This window comes from Aureobasidium subglaciale (genome assembly GCF_000721755.1).
Source record: "Aureobasidium subglaciale EXF-2481 unplaced genomic scaffold scaffold_12, whole genome shotgun sequence".
NCBI classification, from domain to species: Eukaryota; Fungi; Ascomycota; class Dothideomycetes; order Dothideales; family Saccotheciaceae; genus Aureobasidium; species Aureobasidium subglaciale.
In genome coordinates, this window is record NW_013566983.1 from 638,186 (window position 1) to 666,179 (window position 27,994).

Below are 27,994 nucleotides of genomic sequence, written 5' to 3' on the forward strand. Positions count from 1 at the left end.
AGCTCATGTGAGGACAAAAATCATGATAAGTCTACAGATATACGTAAAGATCATCTATATATAGTGTATGGTATTGTAGATAGCGTGGTGCTGCTGCAACATCGTCGTCGACCTTGGAAAGCATTGTAAAGGGTATCACCCTGTTCTTCCAGCCACCTTGAATATCCAAAGTCAAAAGTGGCACAAACATACGTCATAGTTCAGCGCGTTGGTGATAAACGATATGTTTGAGAGATAATCGGCCAGACGTGATACAGTGTTAGGTTGAAATCTGGTAATCATAGAATATGCTGAATACATTGCGTAGTTACACCTTCCTCGGTTCGTCCATGTTTCATAAGGGTACATGCTCTCATAAGTCGTTTAGACGGGCTCCCAGATTGCTTTGCGAATGGTGTCTACGGTCTGCATGGGAATGCTCAAGAAAGGCGAGTGTCCAGCATCCAAGTACTCGATCGTGAATTTGCCTCCAGGTTGATTCGCCATGTGCACCTGCGCCTGCTTAGGGATCGCATTGTCTTGCTCGCAAACGATATAGGTGGAGTCAATGTACTTCCAAGCTGCATAAGTTTGTTTGCTCTCGAAAACACCTTTGGCTTGTAGATCCAGTTGTGCTTCCAATGGATCTGCTATCTCAGGATCGACATCGTTGTAAAAGACTTGAGAAGTATTGACGGCTTGCCATTGCTTGTCGTTAGGGGATCGCCACCAGGGGAGTGGATTGTTATTCAGGCCATCCATAAGACTGAGACCGACATCCAGGGCGAATGCCGTGAGGTAAATCATGCGGATTACACCGCCTCCACTGCGAAGTTCTTGTTTTGAATATCCTTGGGCTGCTGCACTTCCCACTACGCCGCCGTAGGAGTGCATGAGGACGACGACCTCATTGCCTTGAGAGACTTCGTCGGCGATGGCTTTGCGGATGACATTGACGTCTTCATTGAAGTTCTCGCAAGTCCCGCCAACCGAGGGAAGGGCAGGTGCCACGACAGGGAAGCGGGTCTTCTTTAGACCATCCAAGAGCGGTGCATAGAGCTGAGGCTTGTGCCAGGCTCCAGTCACAAAGATGATTGTAGGTTTGGCGGTTGTATTCGTGCCGAACATGATTTGGTCGAGTTTCATGACCGCTGGGATTGGAAGCTGGAAAAGCTATTGTAGTGATTCGATACCCCAGTGTCGACTACTTATTTGTGGTGTCTTCAGAGCAATGTATGCTTTTTCAATCTGGCGTTTTGCAAAGACATAAACTGGACCAAGAGCCGAGGAGCCTAAGCAGCGCCATGGCTCACAATTTATAGAGCACAGAGGTCGAGGCAGAAGTACTTTCCGATCGCTATCCGAATCCACTATCTTTTTAGAGTTCATGTTAATGGTGGCTGATAGAGAGGGGTTCAGTTGAGTCCAGATGATCAACAGGGCGTACTCGTCAGCTCAAGTCCTTTGTCTCGCCCCTCGGGGTGTGTGCTACTTCTGTTGTGGTGCATGGCAAGGCCTGTGATTCAACCGATTGCTCATCCAAGACCGAGATAGGCGAATAGTCTTGCATAGTGGCGTCAGAAGGTGGGTGGTGTCACGGGAAGCTTGGAGCTTGATAGCTTTTGTGATGATCGGCATGGACCCTGTGAACGCCGCGACGCGAACACCTCGGTAAACAGTTCCCTCCTCGCATGCCCCTCGTCATGCCGGGGCTGGATCCGCCGTTATGCACTTTTGAAACCCGATATTCTTCGGATCGCGTCCCCTCCATGCCATGTACACAGCTTTGTTGTGTAAGCCGCCATGCAGTATGTACATAAATCTCACCTTGTCACATCGGAACGAGCCTCAGAACAAACCTCGAATCGAGATCTGAAAAAAAAAAGACGCGATTGAGTGCGCTCAGCGCTGGATCGCATGATCGAGCTACGGAACCTCTAATGACCTAATCCTTTGGCTCTTGCTTGCTCAACATAAGTCCAATACCTTCTAGCGCTGTGTTCGCGCAACCGACGTCCGTAGGGAATCATCAAAAACATGGTGCCGTTGAGTATAAAGGCTATCACCGCAGCCATGATGAATGTGTTACGCGTTCCCATACCTTCAATCCAAGGATTGATGCCATAATTGATGGCGAAACTTGAGCCTCTGTCAGCCTCATGTCGACATGTATCAAGTACTGTGTCAAGTACCGGTACGTACCTCAATGTGTTGCGAATGAGAATGATGGTGGTAATCAGCTCGCCACTCAAATCCCGATAGGCGCTTGTCGCGTACTGAATAGCTGTCGAAAGACAGAGTGTACTGGCGATGGCCAGGATAGCTTGAGCAAAGACCAGACCAAACCAATGGATGTGCGCTTGAGATCCGACACCCCACAGGATAAGTGCGAACGGTACAACGACGAAGGAAGCGGTGAACAGCCACAAAATGTCTTCTGGCTCAGAGACACCTCCTCTTCTGCGAGCTAGCTTTATGACAAGCCATGGGCCTGCAAGAGTGACCCAAAGGGACCCCAGGATCATGCCCACGACGGCCGCGAAGTAGGCGAATCCGACTGCATCGCTGGAAAAATGATAGAAGCTGTTGGTGTATGTGACGCTAGCAGTAGCATTCAACACGCCAGGCCACACAAGTCTTAGGAGCGTCAGTATACCATTTTCAGAGGCAAGACCTTGGAGTTCATTGAAGACTCACCCTTGTAATCCGTACTGCAAACCAGCCCAGACCACTACCTTTTTTTTAAAGTTAGCATGATCATCTCTTCCGGAGGTAGAACATAGTCATACTGGGAAGGTGAAAAACTTGAATGGTGCCCACATAATATCAAGCATGCGGTTTGGACGTTTCTTGTCAATGACGCTGAGCTTCTGCCAGTAGGTCTTTCGGGGATACGCGACCTGTCCGACCTCTGCAGCTGCTACGTCGATGGGATGTTGAGCTTCGAGACCTTTCTTGTCGTCCAGAGAGGTAGGATTACCAACTGTGACACCATCCTTGGCGACGGTCTTCTCGGAGGATAAGATTGGCTCGTCCACAGCTTCCAGGCTAGCTTGGGAGCTAGGTGATGCCGAGTGTGTTGGGACCCTGTCGTAGTTCGTCTCCTCCATGAACAGGAGACAAAAAACGAAAGCAATGCCAATACCTATGGCACACCACCACTGTATTGTGTCGTCAGGATTACGTCGCAAATACTGCTCGAGCAGTCAAAATATTGTGGAGGCTCACCAATGTCCATTCCCAGCCCATCCCACTGTTGATGAACGCACTAAACACTGGAGCTAGCTTGCCAGATGCGCCCAAAGAGACACCGTAGAGGGCGATGTACAACGGTCGCTCGTGTGCAAACCACTACAGCAGAAGCTTGTCAATTGTCGTGACTTGTGCGACTATGATGTCAATCACACTTACGATATCGGTCATACTAATCTCACACAGACTTTCGACTGGTCCTCCGAAGAAACCCTGCGCTGATCAGTACGACGACCGCCGGTCAGACAGACAGACCTTCTCACCTGTATGATTCTGATAGCCAAATATGTACCGGAAGTTCGGCACATTGGTGCGACTGCCATGATCACAACTGAGGCTGCAGCTGAGACAAGATAGACAGGTCGTTTGCCATACTGCAAAGCGAGTGCTTGCCATACGATTGTCGACCAGCCGTAGAACAAGAACATGATTCCGGTACCTCTGTTGATTGTGGTTATACTGATACCGGTAGACGTAGAGATTGGCTTGGCGACCGAGTATACCTGACATCGGTCAGCGTCGATTACACCCTTAGCCTCGGACTTTGACTCACAGCTGCTGATGGAAAGACCATCATGACAGTATACATGACCATGCAGGCGGTCTGCAACAACTTTCGCTTTTTCGTCCAGTTTAGAGGATCCTCTGGGTCGTCTGTGCTGAAGTGAGCCAACAGTCCTATAGAGCGGCGAAGCAACGAAGTCTACCAGAAGGTGTCGGCACAAGCACAATATCGCCATGACCTTCGGAGTGCCTGACGTTGAGTTCTCCGTTAGCATCGATCAACCTGACAGTGCCAGGCGCGATGTGGTCGTCGTGGATATTGCTAGACATTTTGATTCGTCAAAATCAAGCAATGCTTGGAAATGAAGACAACGAGGAAACCGTCGACCTTTTCATGTTGCACGTATTCACTTCAGGAGAACGACTTAGCTGCAACAATGCCTATCATGCCTGAACGCAGCAGATAGACTTCACTATTGTATCTCTTTTCGAGATAGGCCTACCTCGACATTCAGCCGCTGCCAAGCGATTGTGCGCCTGTAATCAGATAACGGCTATCGCTACTTGACTCGCAGTCTCATGATCTCCAATTGTTCAACAAGGGGCGCTCTTTCCTGGCGGAAAGCCACCGCAAAAAGTCGATCGGCCGACGCCAAGACCCAGGTCTTATCCGATCCTGAAGCTCTCCGCCGTCTCCACATTCGATCAACACTCTTATCTTCTTTCTATCAGAACACGGCCTGGCGGTAGAGTTGGCCGTACGAAGGCCTATCATGGGACGGCTATCTGGCAGCGATACTCGTACAGGGAGCCAGTGGGACAAGGTTGTCGGCCGCACCATCCGCATCAACTTGCCTATTCTGGATAGGCAGCTTTGTAGCTGATAGTCACCTATCTTTCCAAGTATCCTTTTCTTTCTCCTCTTCTAGCACTCGAGCAAGATCATTAAGCAAGTTTCAATCACAAAGTATCATTGAAACATCATACAACATGCCTGCAGCAAAAGATTGGGAAAGAAAGGCACAAATCTGTCGTGATATTCTCGAGAAGTCTATCCCCAAGCAGTGGCTCCTGCCTGAAGATAAGCTTCCGACGAAACAACAACACAACGTTACTCAGATCCCACGGACATGTGGCATTCTTTCTGCTGAGGAGCTTGAAATGACCGAGCAGAACGCTGCTGGTCTATTGAGCAAATATCAATCTGGTGAATGGAAAGTAGAGCAAGTCATAACTGCGTTTCTGAAACGAGCTACGATCGGCCAGCAACTTGTATGTCTTCCATCCAAGAGCCTTCCTGATAATATGACCTGACACAGGACAGCTCAACTTTGTAACCGAGTTTCTCACAGATGAAGCCTTGGAGTCAGCAAAAGCTCTCGACGAGCACTTCGAAACTACTGGCAAACTCTTTGGTCCACTTCACGGCGTCCCCGTGAGTGTGAAGGAACATGTGTCTTATGGCGGCAAGATCACCCATGCTGGATTCGTGAATCAGATCGATAATGTAGCCAAGGAGGATGCACTTCTGATCAAACTGCTCAAGAAGGCAGGTGCAGTCTTTACAGTGCGAACCAATCAGCCACAATCTTTGATGCATCTTGACTGCGAGAACAACATCACCGGCACAACACTGAATCCTTATCACCTCAAGCTATCTCCTGGTGGTTCTTCAGGAGGAGAAGGTGCCAGTATGGGCTTCAAGTGTGCTGTCCTCGGCGTTGGCACGGATATTGGTGGTAGCATTCGTGCCCCTGCTGCTTTCAATAATTCTTACGGACTTCGACCAACCACTCTGCGTAACCCCACTTTGGGTCTCCATGGCGTGCTGGGTGGACAAGAAAGTATCAAAGGCGTGATCGGTCCACTTGGTCAAAGTATCGACGACCTCTGGCTCTTCCAAAAGTCATTGATCGACCAAGATCCTCATGACATCGACACAACCTTGGCACCCATCCCTTGGAAGGGAGAGTTGGACACCCCCAGGAACATCACCGTCGGTATCATGATGACTGACGGTATCGTTACACCTCATCCTCCAATCTTGCGCGCCCTCAAGACCGCCAAGTCCAAGCTCCAAGCCGCCGGAGTCAGATGCGTCGATTGGCAAAACTACAAACACGATCACGCCTGGGACATCGTCTCAGCCCTCTACTTCCCAGACGGCGGAAAACGCATCGAAGACGCTCTCGCCGCATCCGGCGAGCCCATGCTCCCGCTCACCCAACATGCCCTCAATTACAGCAAAGCCATCTCAATCTCGGAGAACTGGGACTTGAATGTCATGCGAGAGACGTATAGACGCGAGTATCATGCTCTGATGAAAGAGAGAGGTGTCGATGTCATTTTGTGTCCTGCTTATGTGGGTGTGGGTGTCAAGCAGCACGGTGCCAAGTACTGGGGTTACACGAGTTTGTGGAATATTCTTGATCAGCCTGCTGTGGTGTTCCCGACTGGTATGGATGCTGATAAGGATATTGATGTGGTTGAGGAAGGATACTCGCCACTAAACGAGAAAGACAAGGAGGAATACGAAGCTTGTAAGTACATTCAAAGTCCGTGTGGGAACACGATGCTAACGGTGTTAGATGATCCTGAGCTATTCGATGGCGTGCCAATCACACTGCAGCTTGTCGGAAAGCACTACCACGATGAAGATACCCTGAGGGCAGCCAAATTGATTGAGAGTGTCATCAGAGGGTAATGGCAGATTAGCTACTCACCAGCTTAGATTTTACGGCCTTTCGGGATAGATATAGATGCGATCGCATGCGTTTCAAGCTTCATTGGTCAACCACATTTCGAACATATAACAGACATTGCGTCCCTTTCAAGCCATGAAATTCACATCTTTCAAGGCACGATCAAGCCGTAGGCCGTGAGTCTGAGGACTAGAGTTAAGTTTGTCATGCGAATCCATTCTTTTGTCGTCCTACGCCACAAGCACGTCCCCCTCTGAAAAGACCTCAGCGTCCCTAACGAACACCCTCCCCTTCCTCTTCTCATCCAACTCCAGCTCAACCTCCACCTTTCCCTCCCCCTCCTCTTCGCTCCCCTCCTCCAGATTTTCCAATCCCCCGCTCCCACAACTCCCCTCGCTTCTCACCAGACTCGGCACCTCACTCCCCCTCCTCTCCTTCTCTGGCACCAAAAACTCCTCAGGCCCCCTAAACCCCCTTTTCCTATCCTCTCGATCTCCAAAGACAAATTTCTTAATCTCTGCATCTGTGACGGAGAGACGGCCTGTGAGAGGCGGACGAGTGGGCTTTTTGGAGCTTAGAGCAGGGACTGTGAAACTGCGTGTGATGCCAGGAGAGGGAGAGGGAGGGTTGGCGAAATGGGTGGCGTCGTAGGCGGTTTCCCAAGTTGCTGTCCAGGTATCAAAGGAGTGGTCGGGAATCAGACCTGCTGGGACGCGGGCGAGTGGTTTTGTGGGCGAGGAGGGTGTTACACTATCTTGACGTGTGCGGAGGTCGAGTTCGCGTGCTTGAGCGTTTTCAAAGGATGAGAAACTTGCTCTTGGATCCATCTGGGAGGTTTCTTGGTTGGTGGGGGTGGTGGGAGGGATTAGAGGGCAGCTCTTCATGGCGTCTCGTGCTGCGTGACGAGGTTTGTAGATCCCTGTCGGTGCAGTCGAGGGAGTCAAGGTATCCAAAGGTTCTTTTTGGAGAGCGGTGGTGGTGTGCCACCCAGTGATCAAATCGCGAGAAATAGTTCGAATGAGACCGAGTCCAGGTTTTGAGTGTAGAGATATCGTCGAACGACGATGACGAGATGATGTCGTATCGTTATGAGATGTTTGTGAAGTAGAGTTGGACACTGAGGCTGCCATCTTGGATGGTGATGATTGTAGAGCGGTGACTCTCAAATTGTGTATGTCGATATACTGATTTCGTCACGATATGAGTTATGCCCAGAGGAAAGAGCCAATTGGTGAGCTGACTTTGAGGATGAAACCATCAGAAGCTTGCCTTCCTCGATATATATGTCCCCCCCTCACCATACCCAGCCAGCATAAAGATCATGTGCAAACACACATGCCAAAAGCGAAAAGAATGGAGCCCTGTTTCAGCCCAGCAATGATCGAGACAAGATCGACAAGGTCGACGAGAAGCTATTCGACAAGGACGGTGATACATGCGAGTATGTCGAGGCTAGCATCCCCTTGCCATTCTCAGATCACGTTCAAAGCAGGTGAATCGCGATAGCAGGAAGTCGCAACCGGGAGAGATACTTTCCAACATGGCATGACAAGAAGCATACGCGCGAAACAGTGGAGCAGATGCAGTCTATTGGTCAAGAAAGCCTTGGAAAAACAACTCACATTCAGTTGGGGGAGTAGTATGTCTTGCTTGGACCACTCCTCCAGTCTCGAAGGAGGAAAAGGGCCCATGGGGTCAATAGACGCAAGCTCAAACCTAGTATTACCCTGGAATAACCTCACTCGTCCAATTCTACCAATCACGGGTCACCGCTAATGTCAGAGTTCACTCCGAGCAAACAAACGTCTTGACAGATTGCGAATCGAAAAGTCTATACTCTATCAACATTTGACGAAAATTTTGTGGTGGAGCGAAACTAGGTATAAGACAACAGACCACATAACTCTGACTAGCGCACCCCACGATGAGGGGGGCGCCATCAACCACCTTGGCTGAGACTTCTACTCCTCGTCCGAATCCTCCTGGTCAAGGCTGAGCCAAGCAGTCCTGCATCGGACAGCTTCTGTACGCACAGCGCGCTTGCCATCGTCAAGACAGCCCATCAACCGCTTAACCACCTGTCGCCTGTACGGCACTACAGCCTCGCGCTTGAATTGAGTTGGAAGAAGTGTCAAGCAGCGCAGTGCAGCCTTGCGAACCTGCGGCGTGTTGTCTAAAGACCCTGTGCATGCAAGCAGACGCGAGATCAGCGACGAGGCGTGCTCGAAGAGGGCTGATGCGTTCTGCGTGATGATAGTCTCTACTGAGACTAATGTTGAGGATTTAACATCTTGATGGGCTCGGTCTTGCAGATCCAGCGATTGCAACAGCAACAACACGAGGGTTGACGAAGAGTTCTCAATGATCGTGTAAGGCAACCATCTGAGTATGCCCGATAGAGCGACGAGGTAGTTTGGCTTTACGGCCGAGTCAGCAGACTTGGTCGCTTCCGAGATGGCCGGTACTGTTTGATTGAAGGTTTTCTGTTTGTAAAGGCCAGACACATAGCAGTGGTTTTCCTTGCACAAAATGTCGTCAGGAGCGAGGATCGTAACGAAGCCACGAGCTGCCACGCTTCCGAATGTGGCATCCGACAACAATTCCAACAGACTTTGAAGATAAGCTGTTGTGGATTTGTTGCTCTTGCCTTGTATTAATAGACCTTTCACAACAGAGAAGGCCAGAATGATTGATTCGGCAGAGCGATTTTGACCGAGCAGAGATCCTACGTCCGTAGAAGTGCTGATCAGAGACTTCTCTAGATCAGCTGGAGGAATGAATTTGTTCACCACCAAAGCAGTTTGTCGAAGTGCCGACAATTGCACGTTTGGCAACGTGAATTCGTTGTTTGCGGTACGAGCCAAAGCTCCGAGTAGGTTCGTAGCTGACTCAGGACTCAGAGCCTCCCGTTGGAAAGCAGCGTTGAGATGTAGTGAAGCGATGACGGCGGCCTTCGAGTAAGCATCGGATGTGTCCTTTCCGAATGAGCTAAAAGAGGACTCATACTCCGCCAGCACCTGGTTCTGCACATGCGTTGAGTGTGATTTGAGAATGATGTTGCTGATACGGCCGATGATATCAGTACTTGTGTGATCGCTCAACGAGCGAGCATCGGTTCCTGAAAGACCGAGAGCTTGGTCTAGAAGGGGCTTTACAATGTCTGAGAAGTACGAGAACTTGATAACTCCATTCTCAGTACCGGGAGAGCCATTGGAGAAAGCGAAAAGAATGGCCATAAGGAGTGCGTGGATGTAAGTGATGTTTGCTCCTTGATGTAGAGCAGCTTGTAGCTTATTCTTCAAGCGCAAGACGATTGTATCGAAGACTTGTGTTTCTGTGCTGAGCTTTGTGAAAGCTTCGAGGACCTTTTCGTATCCAGTACCGAGAGTAGGATTATCCGGTAGTTCGGCAAGGAAGGTGGGTAAAGCCTTTTCTGAGGTAACTATGGGGCTGTGATGAGCAGTTACAGCCAAACCGCTAATGGCCGCTGCCTCTACTTCTGAGTTTGCGGCGGAGCGTTCTTGGATGATAATGTCCGTGAACGATTCGATAATGCGTGCGACGTCCCCATCGGACAATAGCTTGGGGATCTTGACCATACCGATGAGACCTGCAATAGCAAATAGACGGAAGGATATTTCAGATTTGGGAGCGTTCACAACAGCTCTAAGCATTGCTTCCAAAGCTTCTGTGCTCCAGTCGCGCAAGGCACTTTCATCAGCACGATCTGCCACGAGGACACCTTCCGCGTTATAGATCTTCCACTGATCCGAGACATCCTTTGTCGCGCTAATCAAAGAGTTCAGGACCTCGATCAGTCCACGTCTCTTGGCAATTGACTCTGACGACTGGAAAAGCTCGAATAGATGAGGAAGGACGGCCTTGGTCAGTGTGTTGGCGAGCTCGGGAGAAGTCTTTGCAATGCTGTTGATGATGCGAGCCGCGGCTTGGGATTGCTTGGTAGGCGCATCCTCGAGATGTTCGTTACACTCTTTGATGACTGGTTTGAGATAAGCTGTAAGCGCACCCTCCTGGAGCTGGCTCAACTGGTTGGCGATTGCAGCAAGCGTAGCAAGAGCCTCCTGGGCCAGATCCTCTTCTTCGACGTTCAAAATCTCAAACTTGAGCGAGTCCCAAAGGGTCACAGAGTACAAAGAAATGGTAGCAGGTTCATAGTTGTTGACACATCCCCTAAGCGCGGCCAGGACATCTCGCTTGGTGTTGATAGAACTAGAATCAAGTTTGTCGAGAAGTGCGGTGAAGGAGTAGGGAGCGAAGTCTGACGTGGCCGAGATACAGCCCTGCAGACGGTCCTTGAGATCCTGCGCAGTGATACCGTATGGGTCGCCTGGTGGAGGCTTGAATGTGATAGGGAAGTAATTGAAGACTGAATCGAAGAGGTCTTGGGCATGCGGACCGAGATCCCACTCGGTCATCGGTACCTGCAAGATGGAGAAGACAATCATCAGGTTTCTAGGGTCCTTCTCTCCGTCAAAGTAGGTGATGAATCTGGCCAGGAAATCGTGGTCATCGTTGTGTAGATCCTTGAGCGCTTTTCGGTAGTTCCTCAACAATAGATCCAGAAGCTGGAGGATTGTGAAACGTTCGCTTTGCAACTTGTGATCCCTCAGAGTCTGAGAGTCGCTCACAAAGCTATACCTGTATTAGCCATGATGTTCGCTGCTCAATCGGCTTGACAAGACCCACGTATTGGCGATGTTCGCAGCAGTCGCCGAGTCCCATTTACCCAGCTTCTCCAGTGCTATAAGCGTTCTGGCGCAATGTCCAGTTCCTTCGCTATCATCGGTGACTCTTGTGAGAATGAAGCCGCATAGGAGATTACGCTGTTGACCTTTTAGAACCTTTGGAGCAACTTGTTCCAGAACATCAGCTAAATATGCAAGCGCCTTGACTCGCAAGGAAGCATCCTCGTGGTTGATGTATTCGCCGGCATTCTCGATAAGTTGGACAAGCTTGAGTTCACCAGAGGCAAGAGCTTGTGCGGATTGAGCGGCCAGCCTTCTAGCCTCGTCTTTGTTCTTATCGGCCTCGACCAGGTAGAGTTGTATGTCGGACATGATAGTTTTATGGTGTCACTGTCAATGTTTCAACCCGCCACCATTGAAGTCGCAAGTGATCTGTCTCTTTGATAGACGAATTTCGAGACGCGGGCCTGTTACGCAATGACGTGCGTTATGTTTTGTTCGGCGGCGGTCCGTGCCACCTCTGACCTCAATGAAACAGCTCTCTGATTGGACAGTTGCAATGCCGAAACATTTTTTTAGGTGATGCACAGTTTGGTGGGGGAGTGTGACTCGGAAGACATAGGGAAAGATTTGAATAGGGCAGGCACATTGTGAGTTCTTTCTTTGTTTGCACATTTCTACTGCAATATCAATAGTCGCAAGGCTTCAACAGCTACAAGAGTCGCATTCAACCCGCGATCACAGGCAATTGATTTCTCCAAACGGAAATTCGATCCTCAGCAATATGAGCGTCAACCCCACTTCGTGCAAGGTCGTCCTTGCGGCCAACATCGCAAAGAAGCTCCAGGCGGAGGTGGCCGAGGGACTGGCTAAATTGGATCGCAAGCCTCATCTCGTCGGCTTTCTGGCAAACAAGGACCCGGCGGCGCGCATGTACGCCGACTGGACTGGCAAGACATGTATCGACAAGTGAGCGCTCTCTTCTTCCCGTCTCTCCCTCCCAGGGGAACAGGAGAAGGCTGGCTAACATGACATCTTCCCACCTCACAGTGGCTTTGCATTCACCCTGCGCGAGTGCGAGCGTGAAGAGCTCGAAGAGGCCATCCGCGATGCCAACACTGATGATGCCGTAGATGGTATTCTCGTCTACTACCCCGTCTTCAACAGCTCGCGCGACCGCACCCTCCAATACGTTGTCGACATGCACAAGGATGTCGAGGGTCTGTCACCCAAGCTCATCAACAACATGTACCAAAACATCCGTTTCCTCGACCCTCCTCACAACACGCAAAAGTCCATCCTGCCATGCACACCGCTGGCCATGATCAAGATCCTCGAATATCTCAACATTTACAACACCATCTTGGACTATGGAAAGAGATTGTGGGGCAGAAGAATCACTGTCATCAACAGAAGTGAGGTCGTGGGTAGACCGCTGGCTGCACTGTTGGCAAACGACGGTGCAGAGGTCTACTCGGTCGATGTTACCGGTGTACAAAGATTCAGCAGAGGTCAGGGTCTTCGCGCCCAGCAACACGTCGTGGAAGAGAAGCCCGACATGACAATGGACGACTGCCTTGCTATCAGTGACGTCGTCATCAGTGGTGTGCCCGGCGACAAGTTCAAGGTGCCCGTCGAGAAGATCAGAGACGGTGCAGTCTGCATCAACTTTTCGAGCGAGAAGGTGAGTACAACTCGGTCCTTGGGAAGACGGTCGGAAAGACGAGCAGCATCACTGACATGCATCTCTCACTACCAACAGAACTTCACGCCAGAAGTAAAAGAACACGCCTCGATCTACGTCCCCGCGGTCGGCAAAGTCACCATTATGATTCTCCTCCGCAACCTCCTGGTATGCACAGCCATGGCCCGCTACTTCAAATCCCTCACCCCTGCCCAACTCCTCGCTCTCAAATCCGTCGAAACCTCTGACAACACATCAAACCCCTTGCAAGCTTCTGAAGAAAACACTTCAACCCCTCCCATAGACTCTATGCTTTCATCAAGCATATTGCCCGACAGAAAAAACACCTTTGCTGTTGAACAACTGCTTGCTGAAACTGCTGACTCTCTGCAGCGTATGGTGCAGAACAACCCTGATGTTGATGCCAAGCCGGCGGAAGCCATCGAGAAGAAGGGAAGTGTCGAAGAGGCTGCTCCTGCTGCAAAGGCTGCTGCATAGATTGTGAGCAAGAGAAGGAGACTTGTTTGAAGAAGATTTGCCTTCGAGGAAGAGAAAGAAAGAAAAAGCATAACAGGAATGACTCGGATTGGCGTTTTGTTGTATACAAAGGAAAAAGGAGAAAGCTCATAGACATTCATACAGAGAGACGCAACAACGAGAGAAAGCTCACATATCAAAACAAGGACAGAGAATCGCCTCACCCATGCTTTGCCATGCTGCAAGAAGCACTCGAGATACTCGAAGAACTGATCAGCTCAAACACTTGACACAGGCAACATGAATATCTTTGCAAATTTTGTGGATTTCTTTTTTGCCCTACTTTCTACCAAACGAAAGGCAGTAGAACCCCGAATGAACAATTGGTGATGATCCGAAACTCCACGCTCGAAAAAAAAAAAATGCGACAAGTACTTTTTCTTCTTCCTTGCGGTGTGCGTGTGTGTATCAAGACACACATGCTAGTCTCCTCTGTTCATGCTTTCTTCCACTCAAATGGTGGACAGCAAGTAGGTAGCTTAGACGCGGATCTTCTTGATCTCGACACCACCGTCAAACTCGACGTCCTCACCCTCGTCATCAGAGACGACGGGACCGCCCTCGGTGTCATCGTCTCTGTTTCTCTTGAGACCCTTCATCTTTCTTGTCTGCATGTCGTTGAGGTCTTGCTTGCCGAGATGGATGCGTCCGACCTTGTCACCGATGATGTCGGTTTCGATGTTCTTCTTGCTTCTTGCCTGTACACACGAGTGTATTAGTAAAAAAGGATGCCGGAAAGAAGAAAAGAGAGTGTAAGTAGCAGCGAAAAACATACCTCAAGACCCTTGGGCTTCTTCATGGCAGCCTTCATCATATCCACATCAGCTTCCTTGACTCTACCGATGCGGAAATCAATCCTCGGGCCCATCTCCTCGACCTCGACACGAGGAAGCGATTGTCCAGACTTCTTTGTCGAGATCATATATGTGCGAAGTTGAATCTTTGGCGCAGGTTGAGCATCCTCTTCCTCGGCAACGGAAATGTGAACCATGTATTGCAAACCCTCCACATCCACATTATTCGTATCCTCTCCCTTGAAGAAGTCCAAAAGCAGGGATTTGGCCAGGGTATAGTTGTTTGCGACGGGAGCATCAAACGCAGTCCCCGAAAACGACACCAAAGGCTTCAAGCCCACCCTAGCCTTTGCACTCTTGAACTGAGAAATCGTCCTGAAAGTCTCGGGATCGACATGCAACTCCAACATCTCCAAGACCTTAAAGTCAAACATGCGGCAAAAAGTAACAGTATGAGGGCGCTTCTTCGAGTGACTGCCAAAGACCATCAGAGAGCAATCATTCTTCTCGGCAAAGAATTCCAGCGATGAAGGATCTTCAAAGGGGTGAATGTCGTTTTTCTTTGTGAATTTTTGAGCCATGGGCCGTTTTAGACTGTGCAGGTCGCCCATGGCTAGTTGGACAATCTCGGAGCATGATGTGTAGCGAAGGAAGAGGGTCATTTTGGGGTTCTCGTGGAGTTGGGGCGCTTTCTTCTCCAGAGCGCGCTTGCTTCGCGCATTCTTGGGTTTGCTGTGACGAAGACAAGAGTCAGTACTTGCGAGTTGGGGGGTGTCATCGAGTCTCCGCGCGAGGGAAGCGACTGAAGGGTCATGCGCACATTTGTCTCAACATGATTGCGGAGGTTTGTGATTTTCTCTTCTTGCGGGTGTTTATGCGACGATGAAGTTGCCTTGCTGCAAAGGCAAACTTTTGAGAAAGTCTGTCGGTCGGTCGGCGTTTTGCTCTTATCGATAGTGATCGAGGCTTGGCACCTCTCCTAGCGTCACTTCTGTCACCCTGCTCGCGGACAAACGACGTGATCATGAGACGACAGAGTGTCTTTCGGGGTGGAATAGTCGCACCTGTGAGGGAGCCAATTTCCATGAGAAGTGAGCTTGAGAAGAGACGCGAATCACATTGGTTGGCAAAGGACAGAAGATGTAGATTGTGCACGTTTCGCTTCACCAATAGCTACTTACTATACATCGCCCCGTTCAGCTGACAAGTATATACAATGTTATGGACACCCTGTCACGCATCTATGCACCGGGCGCTGCTCTCGCTCGGGGTTTCCTCGAAGAACCGCCATGCGTTCTCTCCAGCACTCGCATCTTACTCAGATACGGATCGTCGTCGAGGTAAGCGCCTCTGAGCCACCTCTCACCTCCGGCGAATGCAGTCCTGGCATGCAGAACACGGCGATTATCGAAGATGACGCACTCACCTGGGGCCATCTGCCGCCTGTAAACGTTGGCTTCCATCTCTGTCAAGTCTCTGAAGAGCTGTGCGGCTTGATGCCATGCTCGTATGCTCTCGGCGAAATGAACGTCGCCATCGGTCTTGTGACAGAAGGGCGCCTGGAAAGGAGGTGCCCAATTGACTGCTTCGAAGAGATTCCACACTCTTTGCATATCCTTGTGGGGTAAAGGTGTACCGTCCTGCAGTTGGAAAGTGCGTCGTTGACGGAAATAATGGTGACTGTCATTATCGTAATGGAAGTTGACCGGCGTCTCGACGAGAGTTCGGAAGCCGTCGTAATTCATCTTGTGGAGCTGATCCATGGCGCGATAGGAATCGCTGAACAGAGAGACACCGCCTTCTGTCGATGCACGGAGGCAGTGGAGGAGTTGCAGTCTTGGGGGCTGCTGCATGTAAAGAAGATCCATATGGAAGCCGAGGTGCACATCTGTGTAAGCAACATTCTTCGCGTTCGAGACACTACGCACATCCCACGTGTCACCGTAGAAGGTGTTTTTCAGCGGTCCAATGCGATTCGCTGTCTCAATCACCGAAGACTCTGCCTCGGGAACGTTCTTGATGAACACCAGACCGTGAGTGTGAAGTTGGCGCAAGAGATCGGAGACCACCTTCTCATCCGACATGTATTCGTTGTAGTCGAAGTCCTCGGCGCGAGCTTCGAAGCTTTGACGATGCCATGACGACTTCCCGCTGGTATACATAGTAGTGAGGGGTCCATGTGGACTACGCGTGATTGCATTTCTGGACAGGCGAGTCTGGTGGTCTGGGCCGTAACCGGAGACGTCGTGTTTCCAAGTGATCACTACACTGTCGCCCTCGTATTGCAAAGATCTAATTCTTATGTTCGTGGGGATGTCGGCAGAGTCGAAGCGTTTCTGACGCGTGGATGTATCTACACATTTGGCACATGCGCAGGAGTCCCGTAGGAAAATGTTATCAAACACTTTGCCAACTTTGTCATACCTCGATTTTGTGATGGTAACAGCTTCCAGGGGATTCGAGGGAGTCTTCAATCCAGTCGTTTCATCTGTTGTCTCAGCAGATGATTCGGTTTGAGCTTGAACTTTCGGTATCGAATCGACATGCCGAGGAAGCGATCTGAAGGCAGCTTTCCCGGATGACTTCCTCTTCAATGCCTCGTATGAGAGGGTGAAAGTGGCTGTGGGATCTGAGCTTTGTTCCACAGCGGGTTGCTCCGTCAGCAGTTCCGATTGCGAGTCTTGCGGCGGATCTGGCGCTTCCGACGGACTCCCAACACTTCGAGTAGTGGGATCGGTTGGTCTACGTGGCTCAGTGACTAGTCCTGGAGTCGGCTTGAAGATCGGTGGTGGTATGCGACGAGGCTTCTCCTCGATCGGGGTATGCTTTCTCGGAGGTCTGGCTGTTGTTCTTCTGGACAGATGCGGATTGCGTTGCGATTGGACATTGCTACGATCTGTCGGTCTGAATCTGACAGGGCCGCTGGCTGGTCGAGGTGTCGTGTCAGATGCAGACTGAGAGATGTCTTGCGACGGTGCTTCTCGGTCCCGTGACGGCTTAGATCGAGGCGTCTTTTGCAAGTATTGCCTGTCCATCTTTTCGAGCAAGTCGTCGTAGCTCACGGACTTTGCGGCGTTTGTCTGCCATCGTCGGGCGATACATGGTGCCGTATGAGCATGGCTTGCTCTGCGTAAGACAGCAGCGCCAGGTCGCACCGCTGCACTCATTACTTTCTCGTTCACTTCAAAATGAAAGCACGTGGAGTTCAGGACAGCATTCGTGGAGTCGCGAGCGCGTTGTGGAGATTCTTGACGGGCCAGAGGCAGCGTCCAAGCTTTCCTGCGCTCTCTCTTCCTCGGCTGTTTACTGCAGACTCGGTCTCAAGCTGATCGCGCTTTCCTTGTCACCGGCAGATGCATGTCTGAGAACAAAGTCGAGCAGCTCCGAGATGAGGGCTCTCGCATGCAGGTCGTTGCCGCTGGTGCCATAGCCGGTCTTGTTTCGAGGTATGCTCGACGTCCCCACACTTTTGCTTGCCCTCAAGGCCGTCGCTGATGTTTGCGCCAGATTCTGCATCGCGCCTTTGGACGTCGTCAAGATCCGTCTGCAACTGCAGAGTCACTCTCTCTCCGATCCGCTATCATACGCCAACCAAGCCCATAAGGGTCCCGTCTACAAGGGCACCATCTTCACCCTCAAGACCATCCTTCGCGAAGAAGGTTTGACCGGTCTATGGAAAGGCAATGTGCCTGCTGAAGGCATGTACCTGGCGTATGGTGGCATTCAATTTCTGGCATATCGCTCTGCGACTCAGGCCATAGAAGATCTCACTCCAAACTATAAACTGCCTGGTACTGCTGTCAGCTTCGTTGCTGGGGCTGTTGCAGGCACCGCTGCCACTACAGCCACATACCCGCTCGACCTCCTTCGCACGCGCTTCGCTGCCCAGGGCAACGATCGTGTCTACACTTCCCTTCGCTCCTCCATTCGCGATATCGCAAAGAACGAAGGACCAAAAGGCTTCTTTCGAGGCTTGGGTGCTGGCATTGGCCAGATTGTGCCATACATGGGTCTATTCTTCGCTTTCTATGAGTCACTGAAACCCGCCTTTGCCGGCGTGTCGATGCCTCTGCACTCGCTCGGTTCTGGCGATGCCATAGCAGGTGTGCTAGCTAGCATGATGTCAAAGACCGTCGTCTTCCCACTTGACACGGTCAGAAAGAGATTGCAGGTTCAAGGTCCCACACGAGCAAAGTATGTGCACAAGAACATTCCTGCCTACGATACTGGTGTCGTTCGCACCTTGACCTCAATCGTGGCCAAAGAAGGAGCGCGAAGTCTGTACAGAGGCTTGACCGTTGGACTGTTCAAAGCTGCTCCCGCCAGTGCCATTACCATGTGGACCTACGAGAGAGCCATACATAGCTTGCAGTCTTTCGACGCGCTGGAAGGAAAGCACTGAGATGGCATTGAAACTCTATACGTTGGAATGCTCCCTGTCATCTAGTCAATAATGCCATTGAGGCTCAATCAATTCAACTTCCCATGCCATCGAGCTTCCCTGCACGTGAGTCCTGAGCTCCGAAACCTCAGGCTCTTTAATCCCGCAAGACCGGTGGCTGCGTACGTACCTGGGCCTGTATCCTTCTTTTCCGAAGCTATGCCTCTTGCAAGCATGTGTCGCATGACACCAGACGTAATCAGCTAAACCCAAAACATGTCATGCCCAGCGTGGGGTAGCTTTCCCTGGCTTTTCCTTCTGGGGATCATCACGGAACTTGTCAGGAGACTCGTCTTGCTCACAGCATCCCACTTGTTATCATGGTGCAATTGGACTGTTCAAAGGACGAGAGTCGTTGTCATGGTTTCTTGTCGCCAGTAGAAGTATTTGTTGCTTGATTTGAATCATGTGGGAATGGTCACACTTCCAATCAGACGTTTCAGAGCTCCCATTCAAGGTTTACCCGCTACTGCACGCCTTCCGTTGCCATCCTCTGGTACGTAGATCCAAGTGCGGGGTAAAAGTATGGGGAAGAGGGCAGTCGCAGGTACCTGGGAAGGTGCGTGATGGGTCAGCTCACCTGAGCCAATGGAGGTAGCTGCCCTAGCTAAGCTCCCCTGCTCTTCACTACAAAAGCCAGAGCAGCTCCTCCTCTTCCACCTCTTTCTTTTTCTTCCATCGAGCTCATCAGAGTCTCAAACCAATCTTCAATTACTTTTCCCAACTCTCACATTACAATACCGATTCGATGAGTGCAATCGCAGAGGACGGTGATGGCAGCATGCCCGAGCCCGTCAAGGTCCTGTTCACTCTCCACTCAGGCCTTGACGCCCTCGACTTCATCGGTCCTCTTGAAGTTCTCAGCCACGCTCGTCACGATCCCAATGATCCTGGTAAGTCATGTTCCATGCATGATCTGCGCATCACGTGCTCTTGTGCAAAGCTGCACATATGTCAGAAGACTGACTCGTAATATCACAGAAAGCAAGGCTTTCGAAGTCACTTTCGTCGGTGACTCCGAGTATGTCACCTCTGCCCAAGGCGTCTCGTTCAAAACCGATATGACCTTCCGCGAGGCTCACAAGCACCTTTCCAACTACGACGTTGTCATCGTTCCCGGTGGAGGCACCGACAACGTGCTCAGCATCCCCTACTTCGGCAAGAACAAGGGTACCGAGCCCATGGCTCTGATCAAGGCTTATGCCGACATCCAGACCAAGAACCCCATGAGAGAGAGAACTCTCATGTCGGTCTGCACCGGCTCCCTCTTTGTGGCCGAGACTGGCATCCTTTCTGGATTGTCAGCCACCACTCACCCCGACTACATGATCAAGATGGAGAACCTCAACCAGAGCGTCTCTCATCGCGACATGTCTGAGCGCTTCGATGTCATGGAGGAGCGCTATGTCGTCAACAATCTCCGCTTCGACATCAACGAAGAGGAGGAGAACCCCTACATCCGCCGTCGCTCCGACTCACACTCGGGTCATCGTGCTAGCAACGCTCGCAAGGGCAGCTTCTCTTTCAAGCAGAGCAACACTCGTCGTGAGAGCAACGCTAGACGTGCTCAGCTCAAGCTTGGTGGTCTCCGTGTCATCACCAGCGGTGGCATTTCGACTGGTCTCGATGCTGCCTTTTATCTTGTCAGTGCTCTGGTCAGCCATGAGTCGGCCAATGAGGTCGCTCGCAAGATGCAGTATGAATGGCACAAGGGTGTCGTCTGCAAGGGTGTTGATGTTTGATAAACTCCGATGTATCAACAGGACTTGGGACTCGATGTGACTATCGTTTTCCAGTCCGCAGCAAGCATTGCACAAGGAAGCGCCTCTGAAATATGACGCTCGCTTTGATCCGCAATTGCGATGAGAATTGCTTCTGTACTGTTATGGATGATTTCGACCTGGAATTATGGTTGAAAAGATGGAAGAAACTCCGGAAAACCCTACATACCTAGCTAGCTATGCAGCTTGATCACGAGAATGAGACATGAACACTTTTACAAACACATAGCAGCTCTAGCCTCCTGATATGATGGATGTACGAGTACGACGAGGAGGAAGGAACGAAGCAGGAGATGAGGTGACATTTGCGGAGAAGATCTTGCCAAGGCCGCGAGACCCCGCGGTGACATGTCCAGACTGACGTTGTGCCCCTCCAAGAGCGCTTCACTTTGATACAACACGATACAAAACATCATCACAATCATGTCAGAGACAGCAACCCTTCCCCCTAGACAGGTCGTATACTGCGGAGGTGAGTGTTCATCAAACTGATGTTTTAAACCTTGACTGACCTTCTCATCACAGTCTGCAGTCTTCCCCCAGAAGTGAGTTAGGCAGCGCGCCGACGAACACAGTACCGCAAGAGCAAGGAGACTGACGGAGTATCACCACACAGTACTGTGAATTCGGTGGCACAACAAAGAAGTGCGAAGAATGGCTCGACTCCAACCACCCTGACCTCCACTCCAAGCTCTACTCTGAAGGTCCGTCTTGCCTCTGCTCACCGCCTTTGACACTAGTTCCACTCTACCACACCTCTGCAGCCCCTCTGCTCTGTGATTACAACAGCTGACATCTGTATACTCAAACAGACGCCGTAGCAGCCAACCTCTCCACCCTCTCCGTCGACGCACAAAAACGCGCCGAAAAAGACGCAAAAAAGAAAGAAGCAAAAGCCACCGCCGCCGAAGCCCGCCGCGCCGAAGAACTCGCCACCTCCAAAATCACAATCAAACGTGTAGAACGCAACAAGCGCAAACACGTCACCGAGGTCTCTGGCTTGGAAGCTTTCGGCCTCGACATCAAAAAAGTAGCAAAAGAGTTGGGTAAGAAATTTGCAACTGGAAGTTCTGCTACCAAAATGCCGGGAGGTGTGGGAGAAGTTATTACGGTGCAGGGAGATTTGAGCGAGGATATTTTGGAGTGGTTGTGTGACAAGTATGAGCAGGTGCCGGAGGATAACGTGGAGTTGGTCGAGGATAAGAAGAAGAAGAATAAGGCCGAGCCGCCTATGGTTGCGCCTCAGTAGGCGTACGTCTGAGATTGGGAAGCATCTTGGGCAGCTTGGAAGAGGAAGATCAAAGGAAGAGACTTGGTTCTCGAACAAAATTGGAAGCTTCACATTGAGCATACGAACCAAAGCTGATATTTTCATCTGCCGCACATTCGTCCGATCGTCCTCACCGTCCATCATGGCTCCACTGATGAGTTGTATCACAGTGTATGAGAAGTCCAGGTCTGACCGAACTTGACAATGATACTAATCCCTCGAGCTGGCTTATCCATTAGAAGCCAGCCACTCAACATCACCCGTAAAGGCATAGATAGACATTCTACAACCTTCCTGCACCTCTCATTTCCACCATCCCCGAGTCGATCCTGACGTGAGTTGGATCCCTCCAAACGATGAACTGTCTGTGATATTCTCACCAAGTCACATGGGTGCTGCGATGAGGGGAGGTAGGAGAAGGAAGAAGGACGGGATCGATGAAACCAACGCGTAAATCTTGCTCCTTCACTCTCGCCCTCGATAAACAAGAAGAATATGTGGAGAACGAGGGATGGAGCAAAGGAGCCCGGCCAAAAGTGTCACCGACCCGGTTCGCTTCGTCTTCTCCTCGAGCTTGCCCTCGAGTTGGAACGATCATGTTTGAGGCAGTAACCTGCTACGATGACAGTCAATTCAGCGAGATCAAAGTACGCTGCCCTTCATCTGGTAGTCGTTAATTCAAAGAGGAAGTGATGTTGTGAGACTTGCAAGTATACCGGTCTCCAAGAGCATTTGGGATAGACTTTTGGCAGATAATGGTAACAAAGTAAATCACCACTCCCATTTCAATGGACCACGTTATTATCAATTACAGTCATGCATCCATACCCTCATAAAAACTTTGGATCCAAATGTTGACAGACAACATGGGAAGCCCTTTGAGGTTTAAAGACCACAAATGAAGACTTTTTGATACATCAATTAAACTGCAAAGACTTGTGGGCGCTTTTTTGCTCCCAGCCGGTTTGAAGGAATAACAAGTGTATTGGCATAACTGGCCGGAATCTCTGCCATCGAGGATGGGGCATGCACGAGTTCTGTAGTTGGAAGCAATTTTTTGGCATTGACCGCGCTCTTGCTCTATCGCGAGAGAACACAATACAGCATGAATTCACTACCAGCCAATTTTGATGGTTAGATATCAGACGGAAAGGCGATACTATTGTCGCCATAAAAACTAGGTCGTTGTGATCAAGAAGGATCTGACGCGCTTGCAATTTCACAACCAAGACCACCGCATCTCTTACATGTGGGGATTCTGCGATCGAGAGTTCGATCCTGCCGAAGCTTCTCGTCCCAAACTGTTTCGAAAAGCTTGCAAGTCTTTTCTCCCACACTTCTGGTATTGTGTTGTTGTCTGAGAGAGATTAGCTCGGTCTTCTTGCTGCCGATTGTCGATTCGAGCTCTTCCATTGGCTTCTTTGGTCATAGATGAGATGGTCATATTAAAACAGATGTTCGTGGCCTGACAGTATGTCTCCGACGTCTTTGGCACCACGTTTCCTCTTCTTGTTGACGACGCTATCACGCTTAATGATGGGTGTAAAGTTGCGGTGCTTGAGATCTGCGAGCAGGATGGATTCGTCTCTCGATATGTCAAGTTCTCCTTTTAGTACTATTGTGGCGAAGCGAGTCTGATCCGGTGATGGTGAAACGTACTGTGAGTTACGACACAATGCTTGGAAAAGGAGTCCTGTCGCTAATGCTCATCTCTAGGTGGTGAAGGCAACTGCCACTCAGGTGCTTGTCAATGAACAGCTTGTGTAGTGAATCAGCGACGACATGGGACGGTCAGCCAAGCTTGTCAAGCATCTGATAAGTGGGTATGTCGACGATTTTCGCGTCAAATATTGAAGTCGGTGGTCTGGGGAACAATGCGAATCGTATCAAGATCTTCATGTCTTCTTGACATTTTCGACTCGTGATGATAGGCGATATCCGGGCGTGTGCTTTTCGTCTCGAAAGTCTCACCTGCCTCATCTGTAAGTTTTCCTTGCCTCGGTCCATCGGCTAAGTTATGTGCGGATGATTGTGATGATATTCCGTGCTGAGGCTAGAATCGCAGAGCATTCATACAAGCATATGGCATGAACTTGGCGCTTCTTAGGACAAGACCAGGCAAGAAGGGAGATAACCAATTATCCAAGGCGACCTCCGACACGGTGCAGAGATAAGAGGTCGTCGGTAATCCATGCCAAGTACTGCCAAGTCTCGCCGCGCTCGAAAGATCTCCCGCCATCTTTCCTAGCTTCTCGCGCTTGCCCAGGAACAATCCAATCAACAATGGCCGTACCTGACAACGTGTTGACTGTGCATATCGACTCGCTTTTATCAGCCGCGGTCATAGGAGGTCGCCGTCAGGGCACAGTCAAGTAAGTCAAGACCATGGAAGGTATATCACAAAGCTACATGCGACCAGCATGGCTCCGGAACTCACACACAATCACTTCCTTTCTACATCATCATCATGAAGATTAGTAGTACCTACCTACAGCTCTTGACTGCTGCTTCAATTAGCGGACAAATTGTGTCTGCTGAAACCATCAGCCAGATCAATGGCAACAAATACTTGTCGCCATACAACGGCAAAAACGTGACCAACGTCAATGGCCTCGTTACTGCCAAAGGACCAAGCGGTATCTGGATACGTTCAACGATCCCCGACAAGGACGACAGGACCTCGGAGTCTGTCTATGTCTTTGACCGCAACTTCGGCAAGAACATTACAGTGGGAGACATCATCGAGCTCAACGGCACTGTGACAGAGTACAGATCAACCAAAGCATATGTCTACTTGACGGAGATCATCAACCCCAAGCTGGTACGAAAAGTCTCGTCTGGCAGTGCTACAAGCCCTCTTGTCATTGGCAGAGATACCTTGAGCCCTCCCAACAAAGCCTTCTCCGCACTGGATAATGGTGACGTCTTTGGTGTGCCCAACAATGTCAGCTTGATCTCAGTCTCCAACCCTACATTGATCCCCCGTAATTATGGTATGGACTTCTGGGAAAGTCTCAGTGGCGAGCTTGTCACTGTGAAAGGTGCTCACGCACTGACAAAGCCTAACAACTATGGCGATACGTGGGTTGTGGGTGACTGGAAGGTGACTGGTTTGAACGAGCGTGGCGGTTTGACAACTGTCGACAAAGGTGTGTTGAGTGGATTCGTGAGCGATATGACCTGAGGCTAACGAGTTACAGATGCCAATCCCGAGGCCATCATCATTGGCTCGCCGCTTGATGGCTCAAAGAACCCAGTGATCACCAAAGTCGGAGACACACTCGGTGATATTACTGGAGTCGTCAGCTACTCCTTCGGCTACTACACCATTCTGCCTCTGACTGCGCTAAAAATCACCAAGGGTGTCGAGCCTGTACTTCCACCAGCCACTAGCCTTGTATCCAATGGCGACTGTAGCGGCCTGACTGTGGGCTCTTACAACGTTGAGAACCTGTGGGCAGGCTCTGACCACCTTGTCAACATCTCTGACCATATTGTCAACTATCTCCGCAGCCCCAATCTCGTCTTCGTCCAGGAGATTCAAGACAACAACGGAGAGACCAACGATGCTGTAGTGACCGCAAATTTGACTCTCAGCACTTTGATCTCAGCTATTGCCAGCATTGGTGGACCCGAGTATGAGTTTGTTGAGATTGACCCAGTTGACGACAAAGACGGTGGTGCTCCCGGTGGCAATATTCGTACTGCTTATCTCTACAACCCCGATGTTTTGCAGTTGAGGAAACCAAACTTTGGCTCAAGCACAGATGCGAATGAAGTCCTTCCTGGTCCGGAACTCAAGTACAACCCTGGACGTATCGATCCTCTCAATCCTGCTTGGACAGCCAGTCGTAAGCCGTTGGTCGCCGCATTCGAGACTTTGGATGGCAAGAACTCATTTTTCACTATCAATGTTCACTTCGGAAGCAAGGGAGGTTCTTCCTCAATTGAAGGAGATGCTCGTCCTCCAGTCAATGGAGGTGTTGAGGATCGTCAAGAACAGATGCAGTTGACTGCTGTGAGTCTTTCTTAGAACATTTCCCCAACATTATACTAACAACGATCAGGACTTCGTTGCAGATATTCTCGCAGAAGACAAGAAGGCTAACATCATCGTCGCTGGTGATTTTAATGAGTTTGCTTTCGTACAGCCCCTCGAGAACTTCCTCGCAGTCTCGAATCTACGCGATCTCGATGAGGCTGCCAACATCCCAGCTCTCGAGAGATACACCTATCTGTTCGACATGAATAGCCAGGAACTTGACCACATGTACATCAGCCAGGCTTTAAAGCCAAAGGCGCAGTACGAGCATGTACACATTAACACCTGGGTCACCAGAGATGAGCAGATCTCAGACCATGATCCTTCTGTCGCTAAGTTGAACGTTTGCAAGAATTAGTATAGACGTGCGAGGAAGGAGTATTTGCGCACGAGGCTTTTCAGTCGAGGGAGGAAGTTGTCTCGAGTTGTCTGATGTAACAAATACAAAAGCGAATTTAGAAATCATTGTCCACAACACCCATCACCGATCGGAGCTCTCATGCTGCGGGAAAAAAGAGCGGCCGCTTGTAAGGTCTCTTGGCAGCATGGTTGACCTTGTAGATCTCTCCTTGGCGAACTCTGTCAAGTCAAGGCTGCACGTCATCGACAAAACACTTCTACTTCCTGTCAACAACCACGGAAGAACAACTCTTTCGCGCTCCTCTCACAGCCATCCAAACAAATGAATTCAGAAACTCCATGCACGACTGTCTGTCGCGCTCGCTTAGGACATCCGATTGAGAGAACCGTTCATGTGTGATGCCGGCCTCTTTGCTGGTATAAGGATCATCAATCCGGCTTGAGCTGCATGGCTTACTCTGCCAAGCGAACTCACACATCCAACAAGCGTATCGTTTCCTCCACGTGCGGATGTCCGGTCTGAGGTGTAGCCGAGACAAGTTATCTGTGATCAGGTATAAGTATCATGCCCTATCTCTCGATATGTCGACATTGTCTCTCACCTCCGCTCCGTACTTACTGTCTTCGTCATCCTGGTTGAGTCGTCCTCACTATGTCGCCTTCATTCGCTCTTGTTGCTGGTCTTACGGTTATCAATGCTGTCAATGCAATGCCATTTACCATTCCTTATCTTGATAAGACTGGGAGGATAGAGGTCCAAGGTCACCGCGGTGGCTTGGGTATGAGAGATGAGGAATCTCTTTGGGTGAGTCCTAAGAGCAAGTACTGCATTGAATCATGATGACTGATCTCAAAATCACAGGCTTTTGCCCACGCTATGGTATGTCTGCGAATGATGCTCTACAGCAAGAATTGTAGCTGAAAGTAATGCAGGAGGTTGGCGTTGATGTGCTCGAGATGGATACTGTGTTTACGAGTGATGGTGTCCCAGTGATCTGGCATGATGTAAGAGCTTCGCCTGAGCACTTCGACGATGCTTTGGCTGACCGCTGTAATAGCATTGGATCTATCCTACCAAGTGCACGGGAGAGTATGTTGGCCAGTACATTGCCAACTTGACACTTGCACAAGTCAAAACACTTGATTGCTCGCTTCAACTTGCGGCTCATCCTCAGCAAGAACGTAGGTGACACTTGACTTCGAATGCAGGACCACAAGCTCACAGACTAAAGTCCACCCTGGCACCACAATCGCAACTCTGGAAGAAGTCTTGGAGCTGGTAAACTGCTACGGCGACAAGGGGGTGACAATCAACCTCGAAACAAAGCTCTCACCTACAGCACCAAATGAGACTCTTTCAGTAGACACATACATTACTGATCTTGTCCCGATTCTCCAAAAGCACGGCTTTGAGTCTCGCACTTCCATCCAGTCCTTCGATTGGCGCACTCTCATCGGCATCCACTCCGCATACCCCGAAGTGCCTATCGTGGCTTTGCTCGATGAGACGACAGTCGTGCCTGACGAGACTAACAAGACCTACCCCTGGCTGGAAAACAGTGTTTACCCCTGGCTGGGTGGTGTCGACCTCGACTCTTTCAACGGTGACTGGGTAGCCGCAGCACGTTCTATCGGCTCATCGATCCTCTCGCCAAATCACGGTACTGGTAACTCGAGTGATGCTACTGTCAACAGCCCTCTTTACGTTCCATTCACCACCAAGGATATCGTGGACAGAGCTCACGCGTTGGACATGCAGGTCATCCCATGGACTGTGGATGCCGAAGTTACGATTAGCAAATTGCTTGATGATGGCGTTGATGCTATCATCAGCAACTATCCTGAGAGAGTCATGTATGTGGCTAGACAAAGAGGACTGAGTGTTGGAAGAGCAAGAAACCCGAGCAAGCCGGAGTGTCTAGTCAATGCATCTGCGTGAAGG

The 27,994-nt window shown here is 50.3% G+C and overlaps 13 protein-coding genes across 13 annotated transcripts; 7 read left to right on the forward strand and 6 right to left on the reverse strand.

Annotated features, from left to right (window-relative positions):
• Positions 1 to 7: 7 nt before the first annotated feature.
• On the reverse strand, positions 8 to 1,587 carry AUEXF2481DRAFT_40783 (uncharacterized protein). Its single transcript, XM_013487767.1, has one exon. The coding sequence runs from the start codon at positions 1,123 to 1,125 to the stop codon at positions 364 to 366; it is 762 nt and encodes a 253-aa protein (XP_013343221.1). The 5' UTR covers positions 1,126 to 1,587; the 3' UTR covers positions 8 to 363.
• A 279-nt stretch (positions 1,588 to 1,866) lies between these two features.
• Positions 1,867 to 4,177, reverse strand: AUEXF2481DRAFT_73619 (uncharacterized protein). Its single transcript, XM_013487820.1, has 9 exons — positions 3,939 to 4,177; positions 3,785 to 3,909; positions 3,495 to 3,734; positions 3,391 to 3,444; positions 3,208 to 3,330; positions 2,769 to 3,140; positions 2,677 to 2,714; positions 2,182 to 2,616; positions 1,867 to 2,118 (listed from the first exon to the last, which is right to left on the reverse strand). Exons 1-9 carry the CDS (start codon positions 4,063 to 4,065, stop codon positions 1,917 to 1,919), a joined length of 1,716 nt encoding a protein of 571 aa, XP_013343274.1. The 5' UTR covers positions 4,066 to 4,177; the 3' UTR covers positions 1,867 to 1,916.
• Positions 4,178 to 4,725: 548 nt separating this feature from the next.
• Positions 4,726 to 6,439, forward strand: AUEXF2481DRAFT_47225 (uncharacterized protein; the record flags this gene model as incomplete). Its single annotated transcript, XM_013487784.1, has 3 exons — positions 4,726 to 5,007; positions 5,060 to 6,290; positions 6,324 to 6,439. 3 exons carry the CDS (start codon positions 4,726 to 4,728, stop codon positions 6,437 to 6,439), a joined length of 1,629 nt encoding a protein of 542 aa, XP_013343238.1.
• Positions 6,440 to 6,667: 228 nt separating this feature from the next.
• Positions 6,668 to 7,567, reverse strand: AUEXF2481DRAFT_5707 (uncharacterized protein; the record flags this gene model as incomplete). Its single annotated transcript, XM_013487660.1, has 1 exon — positions 6,668 to 7,567. The coding sequence occupies one exon, from the start codon at positions 7,565 to 7,567 to the stop codon at positions 6,668 to 6,670; it is 900 nt and encodes a 299-aa protein (XP_013343114.1).
• Positions 7,568 to 8,024: 457 nt separating this feature from the next.
• Positions 8,025 to 11,585, reverse strand: AUEXF2481DRAFT_108847 (uncharacterized protein). The gene is made up of 2 exons (XM_013487900.1): positions 11,145 to 11,585; positions 8,025 to 11,090 (listed from the first exon to the last, which is right to left on the reverse strand). Exons 1-2 carry the CDS (start codon positions 11,513 to 11,515, stop codon positions 8,399 to 8,401), a joined length of 3,063 nt encoding a protein of 1,020 aa, XP_013343354.1. The 5' UTR covers positions 11,516 to 11,585; the 3' UTR covers positions 8,025 to 8,398.
• Positions 11,586 to 11,927: 342 nt separating this feature from the next.
• Positions 11,928 to 13,325, forward strand: AUEXF2481DRAFT_66082 (uncharacterized protein; the record flags this gene model as incomplete). The annotated part of the gene is made up of 3 exons (XM_013487794.1): positions 11,928 to 12,112; positions 12,194 to 12,827; positions 12,906 to 13,325. 3 exons carry the CDS (start codon positions 11,928 to 11,930, stop codon positions 13,323 to 13,325), a joined length of 1,239 nt encoding a protein of 412 aa, XP_013343248.1.
• Positions 13,326 to 13,609: 284 nt separating this feature from the next.
• On the reverse strand, positions 13,610 to 15,051 carry AUEXF2481DRAFT_98403 (uncharacterized protein). Its single transcript, XM_013487901.1, has 3 exons — positions 14,979 to 15,051; positions 14,140 to 14,890; positions 13,610 to 14,062 (listed from the first exon to the last, which is right to left on the reverse strand). The coding sequence occupies exons 1-3, from the start codon at positions 14,990 to 14,992 to the stop codon at positions 13,844 to 13,846; spliced, it is 984 nt and encodes a 327-aa protein (XP_013343355.1). The 5' UTR covers positions 14,993 to 15,051; the 3' UTR covers positions 13,610 to 13,843.
• A 348-nt stretch (positions 15,052 to 15,399) lies between these two features.
• AUEXF2481DRAFT_66322 (uncharacterized protein) lies at positions 15,400 to 16,560 on the reverse strand (the record flags this gene model as incomplete). The annotated part of the gene is made up of 2 exons (XM_013487817.1): positions 15,400 to 15,761; positions 15,795 to 16,560. Coding segments are annotated over 2 exons (1,128 nt in total), but the record flags the coding sequence as incomplete, so codon positions are not given.
• A 955-nt stretch (positions 16,561 to 17,515) lies between these two features.
• On the forward strand, positions 17,516 to 18,560 carry AUEXF2481DRAFT_30193 (uncharacterized protein; the record flags this gene model as incomplete). Its single annotated transcript, XM_013487699.1, has 2 exons — positions 17,516 to 17,604; positions 17,666 to 18,560. 2 exons carry the CDS (start codon positions 17,516 to 17,518, stop codon positions 18,558 to 18,560), a joined length of 984 nt encoding a protein of 327 aa, XP_013343153.1.
• A 604-nt stretch (positions 18,561 to 19,164) lies between these two features.
• Positions 19,165 to 20,753, forward strand: AUEXF2481DRAFT_261845 (uncharacterized protein). The gene is made up of 2 exons (XM_013487902.1): positions 19,165 to 19,492; positions 19,581 to 20,753. The coding sequence occupies exons 1-2, from the start codon at positions 19,348 to 19,350 to the stop codon at positions 20,339 to 20,341; spliced, it is 906 nt and encodes a 301-aa protein (XP_013343356.1). The 5' UTR covers positions 19,165 to 19,347; the 3' UTR covers positions 20,342 to 20,753.
• A 50-nt stretch (positions 20,754 to 20,803) lies between these two features.
• Positions 20,804 to 21,629, forward strand: AUEXF2481DRAFT_5713 (uncharacterized protein; the record flags this gene model as incomplete). The annotated part of the gene is made up of 4 exons (XM_013487661.1): positions 20,804 to 20,852; positions 20,906 to 20,925; positions 20,997 to 21,084; positions 21,193 to 21,629. 4 exons carry the CDS (start codon positions 20,804 to 20,806, stop codon positions 21,627 to 21,629), a joined length of 594 nt encoding a protein of 197 aa, XP_013343115.1.
• A 2,299-nt stretch (positions 21,630 to 23,928) lies between these two features.
• AUEXF2481DRAFT_108858 (uncharacterized protein) lies at positions 23,929 to 26,168 on the forward strand. The gene is made up of 3 exons (XM_013487903.1): positions 23,929 to 24,799; positions 24,851 to 25,668; positions 25,718 to 26,168. The coding sequence occupies exons 1-3, from the start codon at positions 24,118 to 24,120 to the stop codon at positions 26,048 to 26,050; spliced, it is 1,833 nt and encodes a 610-aa protein (XP_013343357.1). The 5' UTR covers positions 23,929 to 24,117; the 3' UTR covers positions 26,051 to 26,168.
• A 536-nt stretch (positions 26,169 to 26,704) lies between these two features.
• AUEXF2481DRAFT_5715 (uncharacterized protein) lies at positions 26,705 to 27,991 on the forward strand (the record flags this gene model as incomplete). Its single annotated transcript, XM_013487662.1, has 5 exons — positions 26,705 to 26,857; positions 26,915 to 26,932; positions 26,986 to 27,057; positions 27,111 to 27,234; positions 27,285 to 27,991. 5 exons carry the CDS (start codon positions 26,705 to 26,707, stop codon positions 27,989 to 27,991), a joined length of 1,074 nt encoding a protein of 357 aa, XP_013343116.1.
• Between the last annotated feature and the right edge of the window lie 3 nt (positions 27,992 to 27,994).

What these genes read in the sequence shown, in the direction of transcription:
- AUEXF2481DRAFT_40783 (XM_013487767.1), bottom strand. Translation starts at nt 1,125, where the DNA reads ATGAAACTCGACCAAATCATGTTCGGCACGAATACAACCGCCAAACCT.
- AUEXF2481DRAFT_73619 (XM_013487820.1), bottom strand. Translation starts at nt 4,065, where the DNA reads ATGTCTAGCAATATCCACGACGACCACATCGCGCCTGGCACTGTCAGG. An exon ending in TGGCTATCAGAATCATACAG is followed by an intron (nt 3,445 to 3,494) that starts GTGAGAAGGTCT and finishes TGATCAGCGCAG; the next exon opens with GGTTTCTTCGGAGGACCAGT. An exon ending in TCAAGTTTTTCACCTTCCCA is followed by an intron (nt 2,715 to 2,768) that starts GTATGACTATGT and finishes TTTAAAAAAAAG; the next exon opens with GTAGTGGTCTGGGCTGGTTT.
- AUEXF2481DRAFT_108847 (XM_013487900.1), bottom strand. Translation starts at nt 11,515, where the DNA reads ATGTCCGACATACAACTCTACCTGGTCGAGGCCGATAAGAACAAAGAC. An exon ending in GCTGCGAACATCGCCAATAC is followed by an intron (nt 11,091 to 11,144) that starts GTGGGTCTTGTC and finishes ATACAGGTATAG; the next exon opens with CTTTGTGAGCGACTCTCAGA.
- AUEXF2481DRAFT_98403 (XM_013487901.1), bottom strand. An exon ending in AGAAGCCCAAGGGTCTTGAG is followed by an intron (nt 14,063 to 14,139) that starts GTATGTTTTTCG and finishes TCGTGTGTACAG; the next exon opens with GCAAGAAGCAAGAAGAACAT.
- AUEXF2481DRAFT_261845 (XM_013487902.1), top strand. Translation starts at nt 19,348, where the DNA reads ATGAGTGCAATCGCAGAGGACGGTGATGGCAGCATGCCCGAGCCCGTC. An exon ending in TCACGATCCCAATGATCCTG is followed by an intron (nt 19,493 to 19,580) that starts GTAAGTCATGTT and finishes GTAATATCACAG; the next exon opens with AAAGCAAGGCTTTCGAAGTC.
- AUEXF2481DRAFT_108858 (XM_013487903.1), top strand. Translation starts at nt 24,118, where the DNA reads ATGAAGATTAGTAGTACCTACCTACAGCTCTTGACTGCTGCTTCAATT. An exon ending in TTTGACAACTGTCGACAAAG is followed by an intron (nt 24,800 to 24,850) that starts GTGTGTTGAGTG and finishes AACGAGTTACAG; the next exon opens with ATGCCAATCCCGAGGCCATC. An exon ending in AACAGATGCAGTTGACTGCT is followed by an intron (nt 25,669 to 25,717) that starts GTGAGTCTTTCT and finishes AACAACGATCAG; the next exon opens with GACTTCGTTGCAGATATTCT.